The sequence below is a fragment of the Lepidochelys olivacea genome (genome assembly GCF_965140295.1).
Source record: "Lepidochelys olivacea isolate rLepOli2 genome assembly, chromosome: 14".
Taxonomy (NCBI): Eukaryota; Metazoa; Chordata; order Testudines; family Cheloniidae; genus Lepidochelys; species Lepidochelys olivacea.
Genome location: NC_140424.1, coordinates 16,425,231 through 16,449,261, shown reverse-complemented (window position 1 = coordinate 16,449,261; position 24,031 = coordinate 16,425,231). Strand labels below are relative to the sequence as shown.

General features: G+C 43.3%; 1 protein-coding gene across 5 annotated transcripts in view; it reads left to right on the top strand.

Moving 5' to 3' along the window:
- Window positions 1-23,787, top strand: part of PRPSAP1 (phosphoribosyl pyrophosphate synthetase associated protein 1) — a 44,091-nt gene extending 20,304 nt beyond the window's left edge. For all 5 annotated transcript variants that reach the window (XM_084646991.1, XM_084646990.1, XM_084646993.1 and 2 more), the window contains 7 exons: window positions 4,952-5,124; window positions 5,592-5,707; window positions 7,099-7,154; window positions 7,839-7,984; window positions 17,812-17,882; window positions 18,695-18,841; window positions 20,061-23,787. In XM_084646991.1, the coding sequence (XP_084503117.1) occupies window positions 4,952-5,124; window positions 5,592-5,707; window positions 7,099-7,154; window positions 7,839-7,984; window positions 17,812-17,882; window positions 18,695-18,841; window positions 20,061-20,219 (868 nt within the window). In that variant the 3' untranslated portion in view covers window positions 20,220-23,787. The remainder of the gene's footprint in view (window positions 1-4,951; window positions 5,125-5,591; window positions 5,708-7,098; window positions 7,155-7,838; window positions 7,985-17,811; window positions 17,883-18,694; window positions 18,842-20,060) is intronic.
- Window positions 23,788-24,031: the final 244 nt, after the last annotated feature.

Below are 24,031 nucleotides of genomic sequence, written 5' to 3'. Positions count from 1 at the left end.
TATCTCTGGGCTGCTTCCTACCTTGCCTTCTTTCACCCTGAGTGTGACTGCACCCTCTCTGCAGCCCCCTTTTACTCTCAGCTATTGGGCTTTATACAGGCCCTCTTGTTCCTGTGCAGCTGAAGGTGCTCTTTATTGCTCCCTGGCTCTTCCTCCAGGAGCAGCCTGTGCAGTTAGTTGGCCCACCTTAACCCCATCAGGCCTTGTGTGGGATGGACACCCCAACACAAACTGCTAGAATAAATAACTTTGTGAATTTCGCAAGGAAAGGTTGGAAAATCGCAAAGGCTCCAGACTGCAGGAATAATGGTGAAAGATAAAATACACTGTAAACAGGGAAACTGTTTAGATATAGAGAAGCCATTCAGGAGCAGGTATGTAGGCTAAGGTCTAAGAGCTGAGTGCATAAATATGATTCAGGGTGATAATCAAACAATCCAGGGGTAATACAGTTTGTTGAACAACTTTGGTGTAGGCCCTTAGGGAACGAATAGTTGTGCAGTACTTCTTCCGGAAAGGAGGGATGACATAGACATAAGGAGGCAAAGGTGACAAGCCATGTAAATAAGTTTATTGCTTTTGTGCAATCTACTAAATTATGTACTCCCCACAGTGGTTTTTCTTCTCCTTCCTCAGTTCTGTGATGTTTGTCATATATGGGTTGGTTTCCTGAAAAGGAGAACCTAGCCACTGTCATGGAAGCCTTCAAAATTACTGGTACTCAGCCCTCATCTGTGTGTGTGTTTGTTTGTTTTTCCAGTGATGTAAAAGTATAATTCAGGAGAAGGTGGAATAAAACAAAGTTCCAAAGTGACCTTTAAACATTTTTTTTTTAAGCCAAAAATGTAACATTGATAGCATCTTTCTCTCACCTCCCAGCCCCACTGACATGGCTATGCCCCTGAAGGAAATAAATGGTTCTTTGTTTGCCTTCCTGAGAGGCAGGGGGTTTTTATATAATTCTTGGCTGGGTGTTTCATAGCAAACAAAGCTTTCTTGTGTCTAAGTACCATTGTGTATGCAGGCTGATGGAGCCAGCAGACTAACACTCAGAATGTTCACGAAGAAACACAAATAGAGGTTCATTTCCAGAGGATGGGGGAAGTAATGAAGATAAAGAAATGGGACTAGTTAGTTGTAGAACACTTGACAAGCAAGAAAAAATCAGAAGTTGAATGGACAACTCTTGGTCTCAGTGCTCTCAGGGACATTACCCTGTTGTTCAGGGGGAAAGCGGAACCCAGTGTGGTCAGAATGCTGTGACTGGATGAAGGGCAGTAATCGGTAGCCTGAGATGCCGGCAGTGGCTTCTGAGGAGCTGCAATAGACTTGTGGAAGACAGCACTTCATGGGTAGAGCCCTGCGCAGATACAAAAATGTGGATCCGCATCCGCCAGGATCAACCTACAATCCGCTAGCCGGCTTTTACCTGTATCCACAGTAGCAAGCCATCTCACAAGGGCTAGCAAGGGGGAGGGGAGGGGTTTTGCAGGGAAGTGGCAGCTTGAGATTGGGGACTGGGGATAAGGGATAGTGCTGGAGTGGGCTCTCAAGGAGAAGGGGCCGCGCAGGGAGGAGGGGCTGGGGGGAAGGGGCATCACGTGCTGCTGCTGGGGCTCACAAGCGATGGCACATGGTGGCAGCAGCAGTGCATGTTGCATCACAGTGGGGTGGAGGGGTGGGGCGGGCCCTGCTGACCAGGAGCTGACGGGCCGGGCCTGGGACTGGGAACATGGCCAGTGCTGCCAGGGTGGGTCATGATGGGGAAGCTGGCACTGCCCGAGGGCCCTGAGCTGCTGGACAGGAAGCAGTGCAGTGAGCGGGTGCTGGACAGCCCCAACTCTGACCTGCCGCCCAACCCCAGCCACTGGCTCTGCTGCCAGCCCTGAGTGCCTGTGCCCCCTGGGCTGCCCGAGCTGGACGCTGCAGCCCAGGCACCGCCTGTGAGTAGAACCCTGCGCAGTGGTATCTGCATCGGATCCACTATCCACAAAAGTGGTCTGCGGATCTGAAGCGGATATCTGCAGATTTGCAGGACTATATTCCTGGGAGTCTCAGAGTTGAGGTTTTACCATGACGTTCCTCTTGCCCAGCATAGCTGCAATGTGCAGGAGGTCAGACTAGATTATCATGATGGTCCCTTCTGACCCTAATGACAGCCGGCTCACTTAGCTTTACTTGTTTAGGCTCTGTCACCAAATGACTACACAACTGTTCTGTCCCCCCAACAAAAGCAGGCATATATGGGGTTACGTTGACGTATCAGTGAAGGTTGGTGACCTGTTGCAGGACTGATTTATAATTTGAGAATTTGCCCATGATCGCTGGTATAATAGGGTGAGTAAGGTTGTCTTTGTTCTGAGGATATTACTGGATTTTCCACCCTGTGGTGCATATATTTTCCACAGGCTCTAAATTGTCTTTCAATCCTGAGTAGCTGAGTCAAAGCTTATTGGCAGGATAGGATAGAATGTTTGGTGAACAAGCCCACCATATTCAGTTGAAAGCAACACAGTGCTAGAATGTCTCCTCATCCAAACTGGGTTCAAGGAAAGATTTGTGTAGTTAAAGCACAGCTGTCCAGTCAACATGGCAAAAGTTAGGCAAGGTGAGTCTTTCTCACCGACCTCTGCCATGATCTGTGTATGTTTCACATACTGTACACCACTTTTTCCATGGGTCTACCCAATAGAAGCTGTTGCTTGGGCTTTTAGCACTGATAGGGTGATTTGATGCAGCCTGCCTGTCATTTCCTGCAAACATGAGTAGTGCGGTGATGCTGGCCTCCAAGCAAAATAGAAGGCCTGCACTTTATGCTATGCTCTTTTTTGGAGCTGGGCAAGGGAGGGGAAGTCACTTGTTTCCTTAAAACGTTCAATGTAAATGTTCCATGATTCAGATCTTAACTTAACTATACAGACTGCAAAGGATGAGCTGTATTAGTTAAAAAGTAATTTCCCTCTAAAATGTTCAGTGTGAAATGTTGGTGGTTGCAACAGTAATGGAATGCATCTTGTTTCTGGGCAGTGATGGGATTGAGGGGAAAAATCCCCAAAAGGATATATTACAACAGGGGTATTAGACTTGAGATAGAAAATCTGATCTGCAAAACTTGAGATTCAAGGTCTTGTTCCTTGCATGCATGTTAGTTCCTATGTGTAGAGCTCTGCAAATCTGTGGATATCCTTTTAATATCCGCAGACCATTTTGGCAGATAATGGATTGGATGCAGATACAACCATGCAGAGCTCTACTCAATGGCAGTACCTGGCCCACGGTGCCTGGCTCGAGCAGCCTGGGAGGCGCAGTGCACTCGGGGCTGGGCAGCAGGTCAGAGTCAGGGCTGTCCAGCACCTGCTTGCCGTGCTGCTTCCTGTCCAGCAGCTCGGGCCCCTCAGGCAGCACTGGCTGCGTTCCCAGGCCCATCCCGCAGGCTCCTGGGTGGCAGGGCCCGCCCCCGTCCGGCCCAGCACCCCATCCTTCTGCCCCACTGGGATGCAACACACTGCTGCTGCCGTGTGCCATTGCTTGTGAGCCCAAGGGAGCAGCACATGATGCAATGCTCCTTCTCCAGCCCCACACTGCCCTTTCTCCTCAAGACCCCACCCCCACGCTGCCCCTTACCCTCAGTCCCCACCCTTGCATTGCTTCTTCCCTGCAAGACCCTGCCCCCTTACTCATTCCTTCCCCCGCCCCTGCTAGCTAGCCCTTGTGAGACTTCTGAGAGCCTGCCGCTGAGGGTGCGGATGCAGATACAGGTAAAAGTCGGATTGCAGATCGGATCGTGGGTTGATCCTGGCTGATGCACATCCACATTTTTATATCCACGCAGGGCTCTACCTATGTCTTTTGGTCCTTAAGAAGGAGTTTGTAATTATGATCCAGTTCTTACTGTGTATACTGCTGGCACACTCTTTCTTTGGTGGGAAAATAGATATTATAGATACTAAGACTAAATGAGACCACCTTGATCTAGTCTGACCTCCTGTATAACATAGGCCACAGAACTTCCCCAAAATAGTATCTGTTTGAAATAGAGCATATATATTAGAAAAAATCACGTTGGAGGGAGTTTGTTAAATATATGCTGTCAGAACTTGTGGCCTAAGACCTGATCTCTCTTATTTGCGAGTATCTCAAGAGGCACTGGTTCATGGGATCTACAAACACTGCTGTGGCCAGAAGACCCAACTTCCTTATCATGGTCCTCTGTAGTGCAGTTTGAGCCTTCAGAGCTTCCTGTTTCTCACAGTAAAGCTCATTTACATTTTCACCTCTAACAGTGAGCAAAACAAAATACTAGCATAGAGATCAATGAAGTATTCGAGAAAGATATCACTTTGATACTTTCTGGAAGAAACTTTTTCTTCCAGAAAAAGTTGCAGCAGGGTGTGTTGATCTAAGATGATTTGTTTCTATGTAAAACCAACTGCCACATGTCGAACAAATTCCTTCGTCTTAAGCACCTTGACAAGCATTGAGTTGTTAAACCACTCAATTCCGTAGCAAAAATAGCATAAATAGTAACAATGAACTTCTGCATAAGAGAGCTTGATCTGTTGTTAAAGTTGATTGAAGGTCTGTGGTTTTAAGTATATTTAACTCAACAAATGCCAGAAGAGCAGAACCTCAATTTCTCTATAGCTGGCAACCTGAACAGTAAAAGGTCTGGAAGGATGTAAACAAGAAAAAGGAAGGGATGAGAGTTAAGTGTGGGAAGTGCTAGCTCTCAATTAGCCTTTAGTAGCTCAGTGGGCTACTGAGCTACAAGCAAGTCTGCTTAGCTTTATCAAATCACATGTGACATAGCAAAGATTGAGGGTTTATCCAAAAAAGGCTCAAAGCAAATTACTTTTTGAACACTAAGCAAAGAAGCTAGAGACTGGGGGAGGGAAGTGTTATGAGAGTTCTTCTACACTAATATTTGGAATGGTTTTCAAACCTCTCTTAGAGATGTGAACACTGCTGTAATGGAATTGTTGATAATGGCTTATGCACTGAAGACTTCCTGCGCCAGGAATATTATTGGGGTCATCCCTTACTTCCCCTATAGCAAACAAAGCAAAATGAGGAAGAGGGGCTCCATAGTCTGCAAACTGCTAGCTTCTATGCTGGCCAAAGCAGGTGAGTGTGTCGTGCAAGGAGGCAGCAGGAATTTTAGCCTCTAACTTGTTCAATTGCTATGCACCCCTGGGAATCAAATGCCCTTCCCTACCTCCCCCCTCACTCTTGGGGACTTGTCCCCAGGTCTTCGGCCTACGTTGGGGGAAACTAACATTTGTTCAGCTGTCTTTTACAGTTGTATCTGGGGATGATCCACAAATATCTGATTAGGAATGCTGTATTGATCTGCCTATGCTATGCTCTTTCTGGTGCTGTGTTTTTTATAATAGTGTGGCTGGTTGTCAGTACTTGCTTCAAAGCTTTTTCTTCTACCAGCTTATACATCTGTTAAAATGTGGCACACAATATATTGACATAGGATAATTTAGAGACCATGAAATTTGGACACACACAGATCATATATTCCAGAAATTGTATCAGAGGATAGGAGAGGCTATTTGGTGATTCACTCTTTTTTGCGTTTTTAGGTTTAACACACATTATCACTATGGATCTTCATCAAAAGGAAATCCAAGGCTTCTTCAGCTTTCCAGTAGACAACTTAAGGGCATCCCCTTTCTTGCTTCAGTATATACAGGAAGAAGTAAGGTTTCTCTAGTTTTATCTATACTTGTTTGCATTTAACCTGTACTTGACATGATATAGCATTGTTCATGCGGGTGCTTACACAATAATTGTTTTGTTGGGCTAGACTGGTGGTCAGTCTGTTCCTGGAGTCTGTCTCTGAACGAGAACAATACCAGTGCTTTCCAGGAAAGTGTGAAATACTGTAGCAGGTTGGAAACTATTTCCTGATCAAAACTGGAGATTAGGCTATGCTCTGAAGTGTGAATTTCATTGTTTTGTTTTCTCAGTATCATTTGAAATACTATTCTTACTCATGCCTTTTAGTCATTTTTAAATCCTATTGAGTTGTTTGTCTCAATGTGAAGTGGATGTTTTGGTGACCTAAATTATAGCTGGACTTTATGCTATGCTGTTTCCAGCAGTGCTATGCAAAGGTGGGGAGGCAATTTGTTTTATTTAGATGTTCAGAAAGTATTATTTGGATCCCAGCAAAATCATGCAGACTGCAAGAAATTATGCTTTTTAGCAGAGTGCCCAGGATCTCTGGAACTGCACATTTAAATGCTGGCAGAATCAACTCATCCTTTCATTCAGGATTGATGGAGTACAGTGCATCTTCCCATGTCTGGCCCTTTCTTAAAAAGTGAGGTTGGTCCCACTTGTCTTTGGACAACAAAAAAAATGTTTCCCCATCTCTTCCCCCCAGTTCTCATGCAGTATATGCTGTGAACCACTTGGCTCCTGCCCTCCATTTCAGGGTATGTCTACACTGGAGCTGGAAGTGTAACTTCTATCTCTGGTAGATACACTCATGCTTGCTGTGATCAAGCTAGTGCACTTCTATTTCTAGTGCATCTGCTTGTGCTGGGACAGGCTTGCCAACCCTAAGTATTCAAGTGATTAGCCTATCTTGCCGCTTGTGCCACCATGGCTACACTTCTGTCTTTAGCATGTTAGCTCGCTCAGAGCTAGTGTACGTATGTCTGCATCCAATATAGATGTACCCAAAGAAGTAGCTGCGTTTGGCAGTGTGCACCTTGTACAGTTGTTGAAGCCAATAATGAAAGGTGTTGTAGAACTGCAAAATGTCTTTAGTACTGAGTTGCATGACCTAATTGTATTGCATGAATAATTCTGAGTATTAAACTTTAATTTGAGTACTGTGTTCTGTTCTGGGGCAGGTTATATACAAATGTCCGACTGCCCTTCTTTATATCACTGGTGTTAGAATGGAATTATCTCCTTTTTATTAGTACTACGGCATGAGGTTCTCCAAGTGTTGCACTTGATTGTAAAGATGTTGACACAATTGTTGTTCACCCAAATTGTAAGGAGTTAGCAACAAGTACTGTACCTAGTACTAGACTCGCTACTTACATTTTAGTGACCTTTTTCTTTTTAATCCAGATTCCAGATTACAGAAATGCAGTTATTGTAGCCAAATCCCCTGATGCAGCGAAAAGGTAAATAGACTCTTCCTAGCTGTGTGGGTGTACATTTGATAAAACCTGCTGTGATCTGGTAGTTGGAGTGCATGTCAAAATGCAGCATCCTAACTGAGACAATAAACTTGTCTGTCAAACTGTTTTGCAGTAAAATGCTGGATTCAAACTTAGTGCTACCAACCTGTGAGGTGCAGGTGTCTGGATTGTCACAACTGACCCTTGTACTTGAGGGGTCGGGGGTTGGGAGGAATGCCCAGACTTAGAGCTCCCAACAGCTGGAGTATTGAGCAGTTTCTATTTACCTGGGTATTAGAGGATGTCTGAGCTTCTCACACATTTAAGGGGTCATAGAGCCAGTACTGGGCACAGTCAGAATACATAGTCACACCTGTTGCCTCTATCCAGTGCTAATGGGAGATTGCCATTAGGAGGAATGGAGGGGTAGAGAAGAGGGGAGGTATTGGACATTGGGGTGTTTGAAGAGGATGGATTTGAAAAGGCAGTTCTTCCCTAGCAACAATTCTACACTTTTTAGATAGGAAGTGGAAGGAGCTTGTCAGGAAGTTGAGTGGCACAGTCCTAAATTCCCCTGTTGATTGTAGGCAAGGATTAAAGACGTGTGATTAAAAAGTATACCAAACCAGAGGGCCTTTCCAGAGGTGTTCTGATGCATCCCCCTAACCTGCTCTGGTTTTCATGCAGGGCCCAGTCTTATGCTGAGAGACTGCGTCTGGGACTAGCGGTGATCCACGGAGAGGCTCAGTGTACAGAGCAGGACATGGATGATGGCCGCCACTCTCCCCCAACTGTCAAAAATGCCACTGTGCACTCTGGCCTAGAGCTGCCCTGTAAGATTGGCACACTATCTCCCTTTAACTTTTGATCGGGGGGAGGCATGGTGATGGGAGCTCGCTGTCTGCTTCATTTTACTGATATAAACCAGGGGTTCTCAAACTGGGGGTCAGGACTCCTCAGGGGGTTGCAAGGTTATTACATGGGGGGTTGCAAGCTGTCAGCCTCCACCCCAAACCCCGCTTTGCCTCCAGCATTTATAAATGTGTTAAATTCATAAAACAGTGTTTTTAATTTATAAGGGGGTGGTCACACTCAAAGGCTTGCTATGTGAAAGGGGTCACCAGTACAGAAGTTTGAGAACCACTGATTTAAACTATACCAGTGCAACTTCTCATGTAGACAAGGCTGAAGTTAGATCTGAAGACCTTGTCTATGCTGAGGTCTTTGTCAAATCTCCCACTGTTACACTAGCCCCAGTGCAGCTTCAGCTGGCGTTAGTGCCAAAAGAATTTGACAAACATCAATGTAGAGACAGCATTTATTCATTAGTGAGTGGCAAAATTATTCATGTTAATGAAATAAACTTGACTTCTAACCATCTTATTGAAATACCAAAGGGAAATTTGCCAGGGAAAAGCCACTGAGCAGCGAGATTGTTTGGTGGGTAGTCCTTTTCTCCTTTTGGGTGCAGTCTTTTTTTTGTTTTTGGCTCCTGTCCTCTGAATGTGGAAGCTATGCCCTAGAACTACAGCAGCCTTTCCAATAGCCTTTCCTTTTGTTCCATACTGGGAACAAAACTCTGCTAGTTAGTCTCATTTAGATATTGTTTTGGGGAGCAGTCTAATGTGACTTGTTTGGTCAGTATAAATAAGGGTCTTTCTAAGAACTTTTGAAACTCAGAATGTTACCTTGTATGCTCTTTATCCTCACCCTTGTATTAGCCTGCAGCACAGGTTTATAATGTTGTTTTTAGGTCCAAAATCCTAAAACCTGTTCTAAGGAACTGTGCTGCTATCCTGCTAGCAACATCGGGATTCAAACAGTAGTAGCAGTACTGATAAGGAGAAAAATCCAGCTGGCTTCCCTTCCCTCTTAGCTGTCCAGGTACATATTTTGGGCCTTAAGGTTAGGTTTTAGTCATGGATGCATTGTGTGTGTGTGTGAGGCTAGAGCAAGGTGTGGGGGAAGACCTGGAATGTTGCTTTCTGCAGCTGAGGTACCTGTCCATCAAGCAGATTAACTCAGTGATAGCTGTCTCTGCAGAGGTTACCAATAGCATATATGGTCCAGTGCTTGCAGAATGGTAATGAACATGTAACCAAGAGTCTGTGTTCCTCCCTTGTCCTGACGTGATGTTTAGAGATCAACATCCTTCATGCATTACCTAGTTGTGATGCTGAGACAAAGTGGGTACAAAGGAAATTGTCATCGTCACAAGTGTTAGTATAACAAGTGCACACTTAAAGGACAAATTGAAGCTAGCAGGAGTCTCTACTTGGTTTCTGACAGCAAATGTTAGTCTATGATTTTTGTCCTCTTGTAAGCATTTTTCCCTCCTGTTTCTAATGGGAACTGAAATTTAACATAGCTGCTTTGGTCTGTGTCCTTCATTCCGAGGTATGGGTGGAATTTTTTTGCTCTTTAGTGTAACTAGCACATTATTCCTGAGGGATTTCTGTCCCTAAAAAATTATGCACACATTATTTTAAAACTCTGGAAATTTTATCTGTCAGTAAATAAATGTGGCTCCAGCATGGCAGTGGCGAGCACAGGCCACTGGCTGCATTGTGGTGGGAGATCACCCTAATCCCCCACTTCCCACAGTATAGGGTCTTGGCAGTGAGGTTGCACATGACCCTGACACTGTGCAAGGGCTGGGCCTGCCCCAGAAACACCCCGGGACCCTGCCCCTCTGCATCAGGTATGGGTGGGCAGGCTCATCCCAGCAGGATCCAAGTGTGGAGGGGCTTAGTGTGGGGGGGATCCAGGTGTGGGGTGAGAGGTTTCTGTGTGGGGCAGTCTGGGTGCAGGCATTTCAGTGGGAGATTTGGATGCACAGAGGCTTGTTGTGGGGTTCTGGGTGCAGGGGCAATGGGACTTGGCAGGGGATCCAGGTGAAGGTGGTTGGGGCTCCGGGGGGCTGGGTATGGGGCAATGGGTCTCCGCAGGGGGTCCTGGGTGTGGGAGGTTCAGTGGGGGGGTCCTGGTACTGAGGGGAATGGGGCTTGATGGGGTGGGGGTCCAGGTGCAGCTGGCTGGGGGATCAGTGGGGTGGTGGTCTGGGTGTGGGGGACTCATCAGAGGGGTCCAGGTGTAGAGTCTGTCAGGGTGAGAGTTCAATGGGCCTGCTTAACGGGGAGCCCCAGCTGCTGCTGAGGAGATGCCATATGCTGGGCTCCCACTTCCTGTGATGCCCCTATTCCCTTTTCTTCTCCATCCCCCTCCCCTCATGCCCACATTCCTCTCCCCCTTCCCTATTCCCCCTCCCCCTCCCCCTTTACCCAGCCCCACTGCAGGTACTCACCGTTGCACAGAATAGAAAACAGGAAGGCTCCCAGCACACAGAAGGGAAGCATGACTGGCACAGGACCCAGGAGGCAGCGTTCAGCTGCAGAGTCATCTGTGCAGGGACACAGACTGCCTCTCAACTGGCAGTTCTCTGCTTGCAGAATGAGAGGGGGCAGTGGCATGTAACCCCGTGTGCCCCCTGAAAGACTGTGCTCATGGTCCCCACCCACCCCCACATGGCTTTCCTGCTGTTTTCTGCAGGGAAACTTAGGAAATCTGCGGGGGGTGGGAGTTTTCTGCAGGCTCGCAGTCCGGTAGAATCCCCCCAGGGGTAGAGCATGTAGATCTTGTGTCAAGGCTTACGTTGATGGTGATTGCAGATTTTCAAGTACTTTAAAATCCAGAAGAGATTCTTTATCAGATAATAAGTCTTCAGATACTTAAAGGCTGTTGTAAACACGACTGGTCAGTTGTTCACCATGTCCACTGAAGGTAGGACAGGAAGTAATGGGTGTAATCTGCAGCAAGGGAGAATTAGGTTAGATATTAAGAAAAATTTTCTAACTATAAGGGTAGTTAAGCTCTGGAATAGGTTGCCTGGGGAGATTGTGGAATCCCCCTCATTGGAGGTTTTTAGGATCAGGTTGGACAAACACCTGTCAGGGATGGTCTAGGTTTACTTAGTCTTGTCTCCATGCGAGGGGCTGGACTTGATGACCTCCCTAGGTCCCTTTCAGCCCTATATTTGTGAGTCTATAACAGATTTAGGGTAGATCAGATTTGGGGCTTAAATTGAGTGCTCCTTAATGGTAGCCTGCACATAGATTTGTCCAATCCAGTGTAGTTTACAGTTTCAGGGGAGAAATACTTTCAGTCCACTGTTATCAAGACATGAGCTCAGCTGGTGTCTCACCTTCCTCCTTATCCTTCCTAGAAATTTGATGAATGACTAATTACCTTGCAGTCTTCAGTGCCTGAAACACAAATGTTAAACAATCAAATTATGCTACTCTGAAGTTGACTAAAGGGAAAAAACAGGGTAAATTTCTGGGGTGAGCCTTGCTTCTTGCCAGTAGTGCTTCTATGTAAATTATTTGTTGTTTCTCTGCAGCCTTTGAGTCTTACTTGCTACCTGGTTTTGAGCAAGTGTTACCTAGGCTACAAAACATGAAAGAAGTGTCTGTTTCAAGAAAAATCCATAAAGTCTGTAATTTGTAGTGAGTACCCTGTATTTGCTCTTCACTGTGCTAAAATTAAAGGGCAGTTGGGGTTAGGAGAAGTGACACTGTGAGGTCCTGTATCGATCCTCTGACTTCCTGATCCAGTTAGTTCAGTTTACAAGTCGAGATTTTTCCAAAACGCCACTTCAGCAAGACCCTTAGGGTCTGAGTCCATGCTGGATTCTTTCTTCCTCTTGCACCAGTAACAAAAATAACCGGAAGTGGAAGTTTCCTGCTAGTTTTGATGGTGAAGCAGAATAGAATCTAACTAGTTCTCCTACAGTGTTATAAAACATAGCATACGGTACTAACGTAGAACTTGGGTTCCCTTGAACCAAAAGGGGCAGAAAATTCCTCAGTTGCCAAAGGAGGGAGCAAAGTCTCCTGAATTACACCCTTGATTCTATAGAAACCCTTCTGGATATAAGGTAGGCACTAGAAAGTTGGGGTATTCCTGGGAAGGAGCTGCCCACCTGGGCATATGCTCCTTTCTGTAGAGCGTGGATTTCCCAGCAGAAGTCTGTGCAGAACTTCCAGTTGTGTGAGCTAGAGTGGTAGTTGAACAGACAGGTGGCTGTGTCCACGGCTATATCTATACTGCAGCTGGGAAGTGTAATGCCTAGCTCAGGTAGACGTACATGAACTGGCTGTGATAGAGCTAGTGCTCTAAAAATAGCCGTGTGCTCACTGCAGCTCAGACTAGCCATGCAAGTACAACCCTGTCTGAGGTACTAGATATGTAGTCAGGGGCTAGCCCAAGCTGCTGCCTGGGCCTCCACGGTTGTGCTGCTGTTTTTAGTGCATGAGCTTGAACAGAACTAGCATGCGAATGTCTGCCCAAGCTGGGAATTATGCCTCGCAGCTGCAGTGTAGATGTGACCTAAGTGGAAGTAGGAATCAGAGACCTACATGGAGATGGATGGCCTTCTGCAAAGATAACTATGGTCCATGCAGTTGTGGGTGGGTTTCCCAGTGGGTCAGCTGGCTTTAGCCACATTCTACTCTTGGCCCAAACACCAGCTCCTATGGGATTATTTGCCTTTCATTCATGGGCCCTGCTCCTGGAGTAGGTGTTCATGTTTTACCCTCCTGCCAGAGAGCATTGCAGGGCCCCGCTATCTGTTTGACCCAACGACTTATGGGAAAGGTATATTGCATTAAAGTGCCATAGTTGGACATTTTTGACTGCACTTCTTAAACTGCTCTGCTAAAAATTCAAAATACCAGGCATCTTTGAGCCCTTAATACAGGACATCCCTATAAAATTGTTCTGTTTTATATTTGTAGCTGTTTATGGAGCCTTTGTGTTCAAGCTTTCAGCTGACTATGTTGTGCTTTAACAAACACACATAAGTTTGTGCTTGCTGACTCTCCCTTCTGAAAATGTGGGTAACGTGTTAAATCATTCACACAGCCTTTTGTCTTGCTATCAGATGTATGTAAGCAATATGCCACTCAAACCAATAACCAAACAGGCTGTCCTAAGGAAAGGCACTAGGATAAAAAAAACTGAGTGAACTTGTGGGGCTTTTTCCTTTTCTGTATTTAGGATGGGGGCGTAAAAAAATAAAAATCTGTACTTATCTAGATGCATCACTTTGCATAACTATTTGTCATTGGTTCTTCTGTTGTCCTGTTGTAAATACAGCATTATTTTACTTGGTGAATGTACGTTTAACACACACAAACTGTGATAACTTTTTGTCGCCTGTGAACTGAAGCCACCACAATGTTCCTTAAAAAGTATTGGCCACTGAATGAGAACAGCAAGTTTGAGCACAGGTTAATGCCATTTCCTTATGCCAGATTAAATGATTTTTTTTAAACTCTTAATGAGGTGTGATAACTGTATCAAGCAGTTAAATCAGAGGAATAAGGCTTTACAAAGATAAGGGCTTTTTGCTGAGCAATTGGGTTTTTCCACCCATTCTCTGAAACGTTTTTCATGTTCCTATTTATAAAAATGACTACTCTTCATTTGGTGTATGACCCTTTAAAAAAAACAACAAAAAAAACCTAGAAATGCTAAAACCAGCTTCGTGACTCTTCAGAAGCAGTTGCAGTCCTTGGACCAGATTTTGATCTTGGTTACATCCCTGTAAATGTAATTGATTAGAGTGACTCTGGGCTTACACCAGAGTAACTGATATCCAAGTCTGGCCAACTTTTTAAATTTTGTTTCTCTTTCAGCTACATAGAAACAAAGGTTTTGCACCTGGGAGGAAAATGTTCACTTACTATTTAGAGCAATTTTTCAAGCCACCATCTCCCAGCAGTTCTGACTTGTAAAGGTCAATATGACTGAGGTTTTTGGAGAGGGAGAAACTGACCACAATGACTTCGGCATGTGTTTTACCTCACATTGGAGCAATCGAAGTTCTTTTGAGATTTGATGTGGTTATGGGTGGATATTGGCTTGCAATTTTTTTTCTTTTCTTTACAGAGATAATTGATCAAGAAAAAGGGAGAACAGCTCTTTAGGAATCGGGTAGGTCTACATGCTGCCTACCCTACTTTAAAAAAAAAAAAAAAAAAAGAGAGAGAGGATTAAATATAGCATTTAAATGTAGAGAAGGAAGGAAGGACACTAATTGCTGCTAATATTGGTAGCTGACTGTCAAAACTCTGAGCATAGTTTGGAGATGAAAGTACTGGTAAGGAATACTTTTTGTTATATAATGCAAAAGTGCAAACTCCAGATGAAGAGTTACATGTTTGCCAATAAAATAGTGCTGAATTTCAACTCCAAGATCCATTCACCATCCCTCTGAAAAAAGAAAAGGAGTACTTGTGGCACCTTAGAGACTAACAAATTTATTTGAGCATAAGCTTTTGTGATGCATCTGATGCTTTCATGAGCTACAGCTCACTTCATCAGATGCATCACAAAAGCTTATGCTCAAATAAATTTGTTAGTCTCTAAGGTGCCACAAGTACTCCTTTTCTTTTTGCGAATACAGACTAACACGGCTGCTACTCTGACACCTGTCATCCTTCTAAAAGGAATTCTCCCTGGCCTGTCTGCTGTAAACAGAACCCTGTTCATCTGTAAAATGTATGTTAAGGTTGGGATGGGAGCCAGATGTAATCCTTTGGGTATTTGATAACTCAGTGCTTCCTACAAGAGTTTTATTATCTAAACTAGATTAATAATTTAATCAAAACTGGTAGGTAGGGCCTGCAGTGGAAATAGTTCAGCCTGCTCATCTCTTGTGAAGTTTAATCCTGGTTTATTAAAAGGTATCCTTCCTCCTGTTCTCCCTTTACATGAGAACTGTTTTTTTCCCTTTACACTTATGTGTCTCTATGTATTGGCAAGCAAGCTGTAGAAAACTGTTCTCGAGCACTAAGGAATCTCTGCTTCAAAGAGCACTTCAGTTAGGACTGAAGCTAGCTGCCTAACTGAGACTTTAAACTAAAATTCAGCACTGACTGACTTATTCTGTTCAAAACATAATTCTTCGGCTTTTTAAAATTTGAGTAAGGTTTAAAGGAAAATTAGTCCTTTACATATGATTCTTTACACTGTGCTGTTTTATATGCTTCATGTAATAGTCGTATACGTTTGAAACTGTGGTCCCCATAAATCATATTTATCGTACACTTTTTCTTTGCCACATATCCATCTCTGCCAAAGCTACTAACATTCCAAACTACAGAGTATCTTAGACATCATTTTAAGAGTATTCTATTAGTCTGTGCAAGAGGGGTATTTTCAGTCAGTTTAAGGTGAGATCTTCTGATCCAGTATGACTAAAAGTGATTTTCTTACCATTAGATTAAAATCCCCTTTTTTGGTAATAGGATAAGGCTTTTCTTTCTGCCCTAGTAGAATGCTAGGTATTAGACAAGTGCATACATTTTGTAACAATCTATTCAAAAACATTATTTTTTAGGTGTCTGAAATTTCTTAAATTTTCTGAAGCCTGTACAGTTGGATCATAGTAATTGAAGCACCTGTCTTTACAGTGGGAGGCTATGAAAGAGTATCAGTGAAGTTTTATTTTAAAATACTGTAATCCCCTCAATAATTTCTAAAGGAGTTATGTAAAAGGTGTCGCATATGTAGAATCCTAAATGGGGTAATATGAAAGCTTACATGATGGGCTTGCTTGGACGGATATGCATCACTTCCTTACTACTGCATTTGAGCAATGATTCATGCCATTTAAATCCATTCACCAGATTCATGCAATTTAAAATAAAAAGAAAAGGAGTACTTGTGGCACCTTAGAGACTAACCAGTTTATTTGAGCATAAGCTTTCGTGAGCTACAGCTCACTTCATCGGATCCTCTTTGTGTCATACACATGCCCCGAGACTTTTGTGTTATAAATCAAAATGTTCATTGTCAGGGGAGGGACTTTTTAAATATACTTGGCTCAAGGGTGGCCAATCCTTGCCCAGGTGAGGGATTTATTAACAACTTGCCAGCAGTCTGAGGGGCCACATCCAGTTTGTGGAGCAGATGGCTGTCTGGCTTGTCTTTAAATACAAAGTATAAGTGCAAAGTAGACAGTACGTAACTGATGATCCACCTTGATATTGAGACTGCTTGCCTCAAGATGGAGTGTTTCCTGTTGGTACATGTAGTTTCTGCATGCCAAGGATCCATTTGAAAGTACAGCTCTTGGAAGTGGGGGTGGGGGGGAGGGGAGGGGAAGAGGGCGAGGGTGGAGAGGGAATGGCACCTTCTTGCTCAACAGATCTGATCCTTTTATATGTCATTTACAGAATTTAGCAATAAGTGTATTTACTGCTTTTTACTCCTGTGTTTGGTTTGTAGTGCTAAGATTGAGCTGGATTCTTAGTCCTTCTTTCAAACACTAATTACAAAATTCCAGTCACCTATGCCACTGAAAGCAATGAACATATGCAGGGCCGTCCTTAAGATTTATGGGGCTCTATGCACGACAGCAACCTGGGCTCGCAAGTGTATAAGGGTGGTCTTTTGAAGGATTTATTTTAAAAACTATGTCTGAAGATCCAAGCATTTAAGGCTAAAGATGAATATCAATTGTGCATCTAAAAATCGATACAAGGAATTCTTAGAGATGTGATTTTATAATCTTCAGCAACACACTGAGATATTTTTAAAGCAAATGTTAAATTAAGGTCCTGTAGACTAACATGTTCTGAGTAAAAATGACAGTCATGCACAACTGTTTTGGTCAGTAAATTCAGAAATTGAGAGTATATACCTGGGGATTGGCAAATGCCTGTTAAATGGCTTCATTACCACTTGAATGGTTCTTTAACAGTTTTAATGTTGTGCTAATAGGTCTGGTGGGCTGGAAGGCTTTTTCACTTTTAAGTACTAGATCCCCTTCAGAGGAAGACTGGCCAGGCTGTAGCAGTGGTGGGAGCCTGCAGGAAGGGTTTGAACAGGGATAGGAAGAGGTAGGAGGCTGGACACGAAGACCCAGGGGTACCCCAAATTTTCAGGTGCCTTACGCAGCTATGTATACTGCATATGCCTAAAGACGGCCCTGAACATATGCAGGTGTCATAAAGGGTCTTTTCTGGTCTGCAGGACACTTTATTGGGGATAGAGTAGGAGAAGGAAAGAACCCAGCTTGAGTCTCAGATCCCCAGATCAGTTTGCATGGCTAGCAATTAGTAAACTACCTCTTGCAAACCAGGGACATTTGTTAATATCCTTTAAGGAAGCTAAATGTGGAAGCCCACAACACCATTTTTAGTCACTCTTTGGAGCAGAAGTGCTCTTTAAGATGAGAGCAGCACCACTGCTTGAGCTGCACTTGGACCAACAGCGGCATCACAGCTGCCATGACATGAGGAATTTTAAGATCCTTAAAGGGGAAAAAAATGCTAAGCACCAGCTGGTTCAGTTGAAATGAGTGTGAGATGCAGGTGCTTGATGCTTCTGGAAATCAGACTCTTAATTTCTTATTAAGCTCTTCTACTTCTCCCTTTTTAAAGTGATTGCTAAAATTGAAGTTCTGTGGGTCTTATGGAGTATGTACGTATAAATTGCAAGAAGTCATGCACGTGTATATTAAACTTGATGCACCACGGTTTAATTGAAAAAAGTGGGAGCCTGTCGTGCAGTGCAATAAATAGATATATATGCATGTAGCAATACTGCCATGTATGGAATCTAACTGGGCTTGGCTTTGCTTTGTTTGTAGTGATGATGGCCAAAGAGAAGCCACCAATAACTGTAGTCGGAGATGTTGGGGGAAGAATCGCCATCATTGTGGTACGAGACTGAAAAAGCAGTGCGGTGGGATCTTTTTCTCCTTCCATCTCTAAATATTTATGTTTCCATGTAGCTGGGATTTCTGTTCTGGAGTAGAAATGACACAACATGATCGTGTCGGGACATGAATGTTCACATTCCATCCTCTCCTCAACTCTCTCCAGCTTTCCTGTGTATCTGAATAGGAAAGACAGACAGACACCCTGTTAGTATCCAGCATTCAGCCCTGTGCCCAAAACATGGGGATGTGGACCCTCAAATTTTCCTGCCCAGTTACACCAGAACCCAAAAATAAATACCTCAGAATGGAAATCACTTGCTGCTGGTCTCCTTTCACCCTTCTGAACTGCTGTTGAGATGGGTGGCATGGGGTTTTGGTATCATAGAGAGGATGGATAGTCTTCTCCTTTAGATACAAGACTGAAAGTCCAAGACCCTTCTGGGTTCTCGTCCCATTTTTGCCACAAACGTCCTGTCTGATCTTGAGTAAGTCAGAATCTCAGTGCCTCACATTTCCCTTTCTTTAAAATGGGACTCCTATATCTCACATTGGGGCTGAGATTTAAATCATTGTATGAGAGGCACTCAGATACTACAGTGGTAAGAACTATAGAAATATCAGCAAATAAATAAAATTACATTAATTATCAGAGCTGGTGTATAAAGGATCTTCAGCAGTAGTCAAGGTAGACCCTAACTTCCTCGAATATGTATGGATTCTGCTGCTAGAGATGTGAAGAGATCAAAGTCTGTCGTCTTTCAAGTGGTAACTTCCTGGTTCTGATTGTGGGGTTTGTTTGTGTTTCTCTCAGGATGATATTATTGATGATGTGGAAAGCTTTGTAGCAGCTGCAGAAATCCTGAAAGAGCGTGGTGCTTACAAGATTTTTGTGATGGCCACTCATGGAATCTTATCTGCAGATGCACCCCGTCTAATCGAGGAATCTGCAGTTGATGAGGTATGTCACTGCTGCTTGTCTTGTGGAGATTGGAAAAGGTTGGATGGTGGCCACATGGATTCACACACTAGCTTTTTGCCTCTAGACAGCAAGGTTCCAGTCGGTTTTAGGTCACAATTGTAAAATGACTTTCATCACAGACTGTTACCTAGTAAAAATTGTTCCTCAACCAACCAACATACAATTCAGCATGCAATTAATGTTACCTATTCTGACTGGGACTGGGTTTGGGATGATTTTTTCAAAGCTTTATTTGGGTTAAGTTTAGCCTCTGCTTGCACTGAATAGCTTTTACCTGTGACTAATGCTCATTTTTCCATGAGTGAAACAATTAATCAAATGTACATATATTTATGAGAGGACAATAAAGCTGGCCTTCGCTAGATGACAAAGATCCAGGAGTGAGTGTAATGGGGACGTAAAATGAGGCTTCTAATATAGTTATCAGAAATGGGTTGTTATCCATTTTTGAGAATGGAAAATCTCATTTAACTCAGAGGCATATGGCCACTTAAGAGTCTGTCCTCCTATGTAGATTTCCCATCTACATATAAACTTAACACCTATCTGGATGGAGGGTCTAAAGCACAGCCACCATTGGAAATTATGCTGAGTTACCTTAGTAAAGGAGCCTTTGGCACCAGACACTCTGGGAGAGAAACTCTGTTTAGGGGACAGTCCCGCTCTGAATTTTATGGCATTTGTTTTAATAGCCACACTTCTCCAAAGGGCAGACTTCACCTATTTTATTGGTACAGTGAGCTAGATTATGTCTGCATCCTTTGCTATCCTCTAGCAAAACCATTCACATGGATGCTTCTCCATCACATCCCATGTGCATGTGTTTGCTTTCCTATAATATTTATTTTACTTTTCTCTGCCTCTCCTGTCTGCCCATGGACTTTGTGGGGCATTATTGGAGCAAGCCATCAAATATTCCACCCTGAGTGGTCAAGAACCTGTGATGTAATCAGACTTGCTAGTCCACGTGGAGGAACTTCATGCAGAGCATCACTGATGTTGGCCCTTTCTTCAAATGGTCAGCCTTGCAAGATCTGTCATTTCAATCATGTAATATTAGTGATACTTACACCTGCCCCAAGTCCTCTAACTACCCAGAGAAACTTCAGATACACCTGATTTTCAGAGTTATTCTTAGGTAGCTGTTAAATCTGAATTGATGTGTTGGTAATGTTCTTTCCTTTCTATCTCGCTGCAGGTGGTGGTGACCAACACAGTTCCTCATGAAGTTCAGAAGCTGCAATGCCCCAAAATAAAGACTGTGGATATCAGTTTGATCCTCTCTGAAGCCATCCGACGAATCCACAATGGGGAGTCCATGGCTTATCTCTTCCGCAACATCACCGTGGATGACTAGATTGCAATGTTGCCCTTGTCCTGGGTTTCCTGAAGAGAAGGGAGAAGGAAATGTGCATGAAAATGCAATGCCATAAATTATAGACATAACACAACTGTTTCTTCTGCTAGGGGGAAGGTGTAGGATGTTTAAGGACTGAAGCCACGGGATTGAATAGCAAAAGTAAAATTGAACAGCCCTGATACAGCCTCTTCTGTTCACCTTGCAGGGAGGATTACATTTTAGTTCTGATCAGGAAATAGGCTTTGAATTGTAAGTAAAAGTTGCCTGAGAGCTATTTAGTGTCTGCCTCTCACCCTTTAAAACAAAGCTGTAGCCTCATGAGAGGGGAATCTGGAAGTCTTGTTGCCGCACATGGACTGATGAAGTAAGGATTTTCATGCTGCTTTTAGTCTATGAATTGACTATAGAATACAGAAGGGAACACTTCATTTAAGCTGCCTGGGCAAGTAGGGTGCTGCCTGTAGTGTTGATGGCACGGGGGTTTCTGCACAACTTTTGTAGCCTTTTCTAATTTCATGTGTTCAGCATAGGTTTATTTTTATGAAATTATTGGCTGTAAGTATGTTCAACAGTGGCAGCCTAGAATGACCCAGTGGCAGCTAAATCCTTAAATTAGATTTGTAGGTCTTTGTAACAACTTAAATATATTTATCTCAGCAGGAGTGGAAACCTAGTAGTAGAATATGTCAACCTTTATGTCTAGAGCCTTGGATTCTTGTCACAACTCTGTGAATTTGATCCTTGCTGGAACACCTGTCTACATTGAAAATTAAGCACAATTTGTGATTTTTGGCTGTTGGCTCAGAAGTTGCCTGGGATTGATGTACCCTGGCAGAATTGTATGGGGGAAACTTTGCATGTCTGCCTCGAAGATGACTATACTTTCTGAAATTCTAATGTTCAAGCAGCTAAAAAGCATAGGATTTTTATTTTGGACCTTTTCCCTGTGGACAGCTGCCATTTTGGTCTGTTATTGTAAATATGTTAAATACATTTCCGGGGCAGCCCTGTAAAGTAAAAGAAAATGTAGATGCTTTAAAACTGCTTTCTGCAACAGACAGGCCTTGTTGCTTTTTTTCCAAGTGACAAAAATCCTTGGCTGTTGGCAAGGAGAATATGGCTGGGAAAGCAATCCTAGTGAATTGTGATGAGTTTTGCTGGGCTGTAATAAGATCCCAGGGCATATTCCAAAAACATCCGCCATGTAGGAGGACAGGTCAATATGCATGCCACCAAAACCTAGAATATTTTCAACTTGGCTCTGTGAGCAATAGTTTGAGGCTATTGCTTGGGAGAGGACAGTGCAGATTGATTGCTCTGTCCAACAGGGGTTTGTTTTACAGTATTACTTGCCCTTCAACTTCTACCTACATATTTCACTCCCACCTCAATGTACAACAAATTCTAAAAGTGTCAAAGAGCATATGTTGATGCTGGGAGTCCAGGAAGAGCCTTGAATGTTCAGCAAACAAAAAGTCCTCAGTAGAGTGAAGTGCATGTTATAGAACTAGCTTCCTATCTCATAGCCACTGAGCATGTATGGAACTATGGATTCAGGAGGACCTTGTCTTCTCTCTGGAATCCAGCTGCTGATCTGTACCTCCAGACTGAATCTTCTTGTAAGCAATATACGGGACTCTTCCTAATTTAGTGGCTTTGTTCAATGGAGTATAAAAAATGGACTTTTTTATACTCCATTACCATGACTTTATGTATGTGACTCCTCAGGGCTGCTGCCAGTTATATTTTAACATGGTACCGTACTTTTAAGTATTACTGAAGGGACTGACTGACAAGCATGTATGTGAAGAAATCACAAATACTCATGTCCCCTTGTTCTTAATTTGTACTAGGCTACAACTGTTCATAGTGATAGCCAGTTTTACAAACATGAGAACATTCTCTCCTCATATCCCTTTTTAATTACTTTAAGGTAGACCCTATCCTGGGTGAAGTGGCCCAGTTCATTAGTCTGCTACCCTCTTGCCTCAGATTAGTCTCTGTTCAAATCTTGTTGTGGGACACAAGTCAGAATGAATTTGGTTGGGCCATAGTCCCAAATCGTTCACATAACAAAATCCCCAACCAGTTTGGCCCAATTGGCAGCCTGTGCTCACAAGGCCCAGAATTGCAATGAGAAAGATTGAAAATCGGATTAAAATGCATCAGAAGAGCTATGTGGAAGCTTGCAGTGCATCTGCCTGAACTACAGCTGGCTTGGCATTGAACTTGCTGGGTTTTTTTTTCTTTCTTTCATGGAATCCAGCCCTGGTGGCTGTCATCATTACAGGGTGTGCTGTCAGGTTCTTTTTTTTTTAGATGAAGGCCTCTCCCACCTAGTTTCCTCTGCCTTTTGGAAGACTTGATTATCTTTATGGCTTTGCCAGTTATGAGAGTTGGGGTATAGGGGGCCTTGTAGGATTTAGTTTCTTATAGCAGTGGTGCCATTCAGAAAGTCTTGGTCTATCTGCCCATGTCATCTCTTTTCCCATCCCATCTCCCATTTCCTGTGTGTTCTCTCTCTAACTCAGTTCTGATATTCAAAAGCAATAAATTTAGATTTCCTGTTTAGGTTTTAAACTCCTGAAAATTTAAATGTTCTATTCTTGTAAAACGGAAAATTGGCATATTCTTTTCTCAACCCACCATCTGCCACCTTTCTCAGAACTTATCTTGGCTGAGAGTGCCTGACTGGGGGAAGAGGTTAATGATCTAAATAGCTACATGATGGGATTACTTTGAGAGTTGATTTTAAGGGGGGGGGAAAGAGTTCTCGTTTGTTTGCTGATAGATCACTTAGGTTTTAAACAGTCTTCCCAAGATTCTTGGAGTATTTTACTTTTGAGAATTATTTAGCAGCATGTATAAAATATATACATTTATGATCCCCTCCTACATTTTACCACATTGACATGGCTTTTTACTTTAGGATGTCATGGAATTCCTAGAAGTCAATTTAGTAATGTGTTTAGCATCCACTTTCTGAACCCACCCTCAGCTGAGGCCATAGGAAGAGTGAAGATTCTTCATGCTCTTGTTTGATGTCTCAGAAAAAGGAGAGAAGCTCAGTTTAAATTGCACAGTACTAGAGAGGAAGCAGTTTAAACTGAGCTTCTGTTATCTCCCAAACTTTCAAAATGGTCTTGGTGACTTATAAATGTCTGCTTTCTGCACGTGGCTTAAGTCTCCGTTAGGGCTGTAGTTTGATAATCTCTAACAAAGAGCCTTTCCAAATTGAATCTCTGTGTGCAAGTTGCTTTAAAACTATACTTACGTCTTTGCAGTCTGAATTGAAGTGAGTAAAGGACACAGGAGAAAGTAATGAAAGCCCTGGAGCACCTCTTTCTTGCAGATGTATTTATGTTCATGCATTTTTCCTGTCCAGGGCAGAGTGAAAACAGCTGTGTGGTTGGCATATGTGTATAGCGTTCATAAAATCTGCTTGATCTAGATTATGCTGTTAGCTAATTTCTTTGGAAAAAGGGACATGAGCGCTCATGCCTGTGTCTGTTAGAAAGCCGTAGAGGAATCCCAGAGTGGATGCTAATAAACTCTACATTTTCAACTGAGTGTTTCTCTGAAATTTATTGCAAAAAGCACTCCAATGGCCCAGACACAAGCCTGCTGAATGTGCACAGTATCACTATTTGCATTGGTTCCATTGCACATTTCTTGGTCCTTTAGCTCTGTGACACAAGAAGCTTATGATCACCATTAGAGCTCCTTTGAGCTGCTGTTCCTGTTTAAAGGCAGATCATAGTGCAAAGCAATGGGGACGACTCTTACAAAGCAAAATATTCAATAACAGA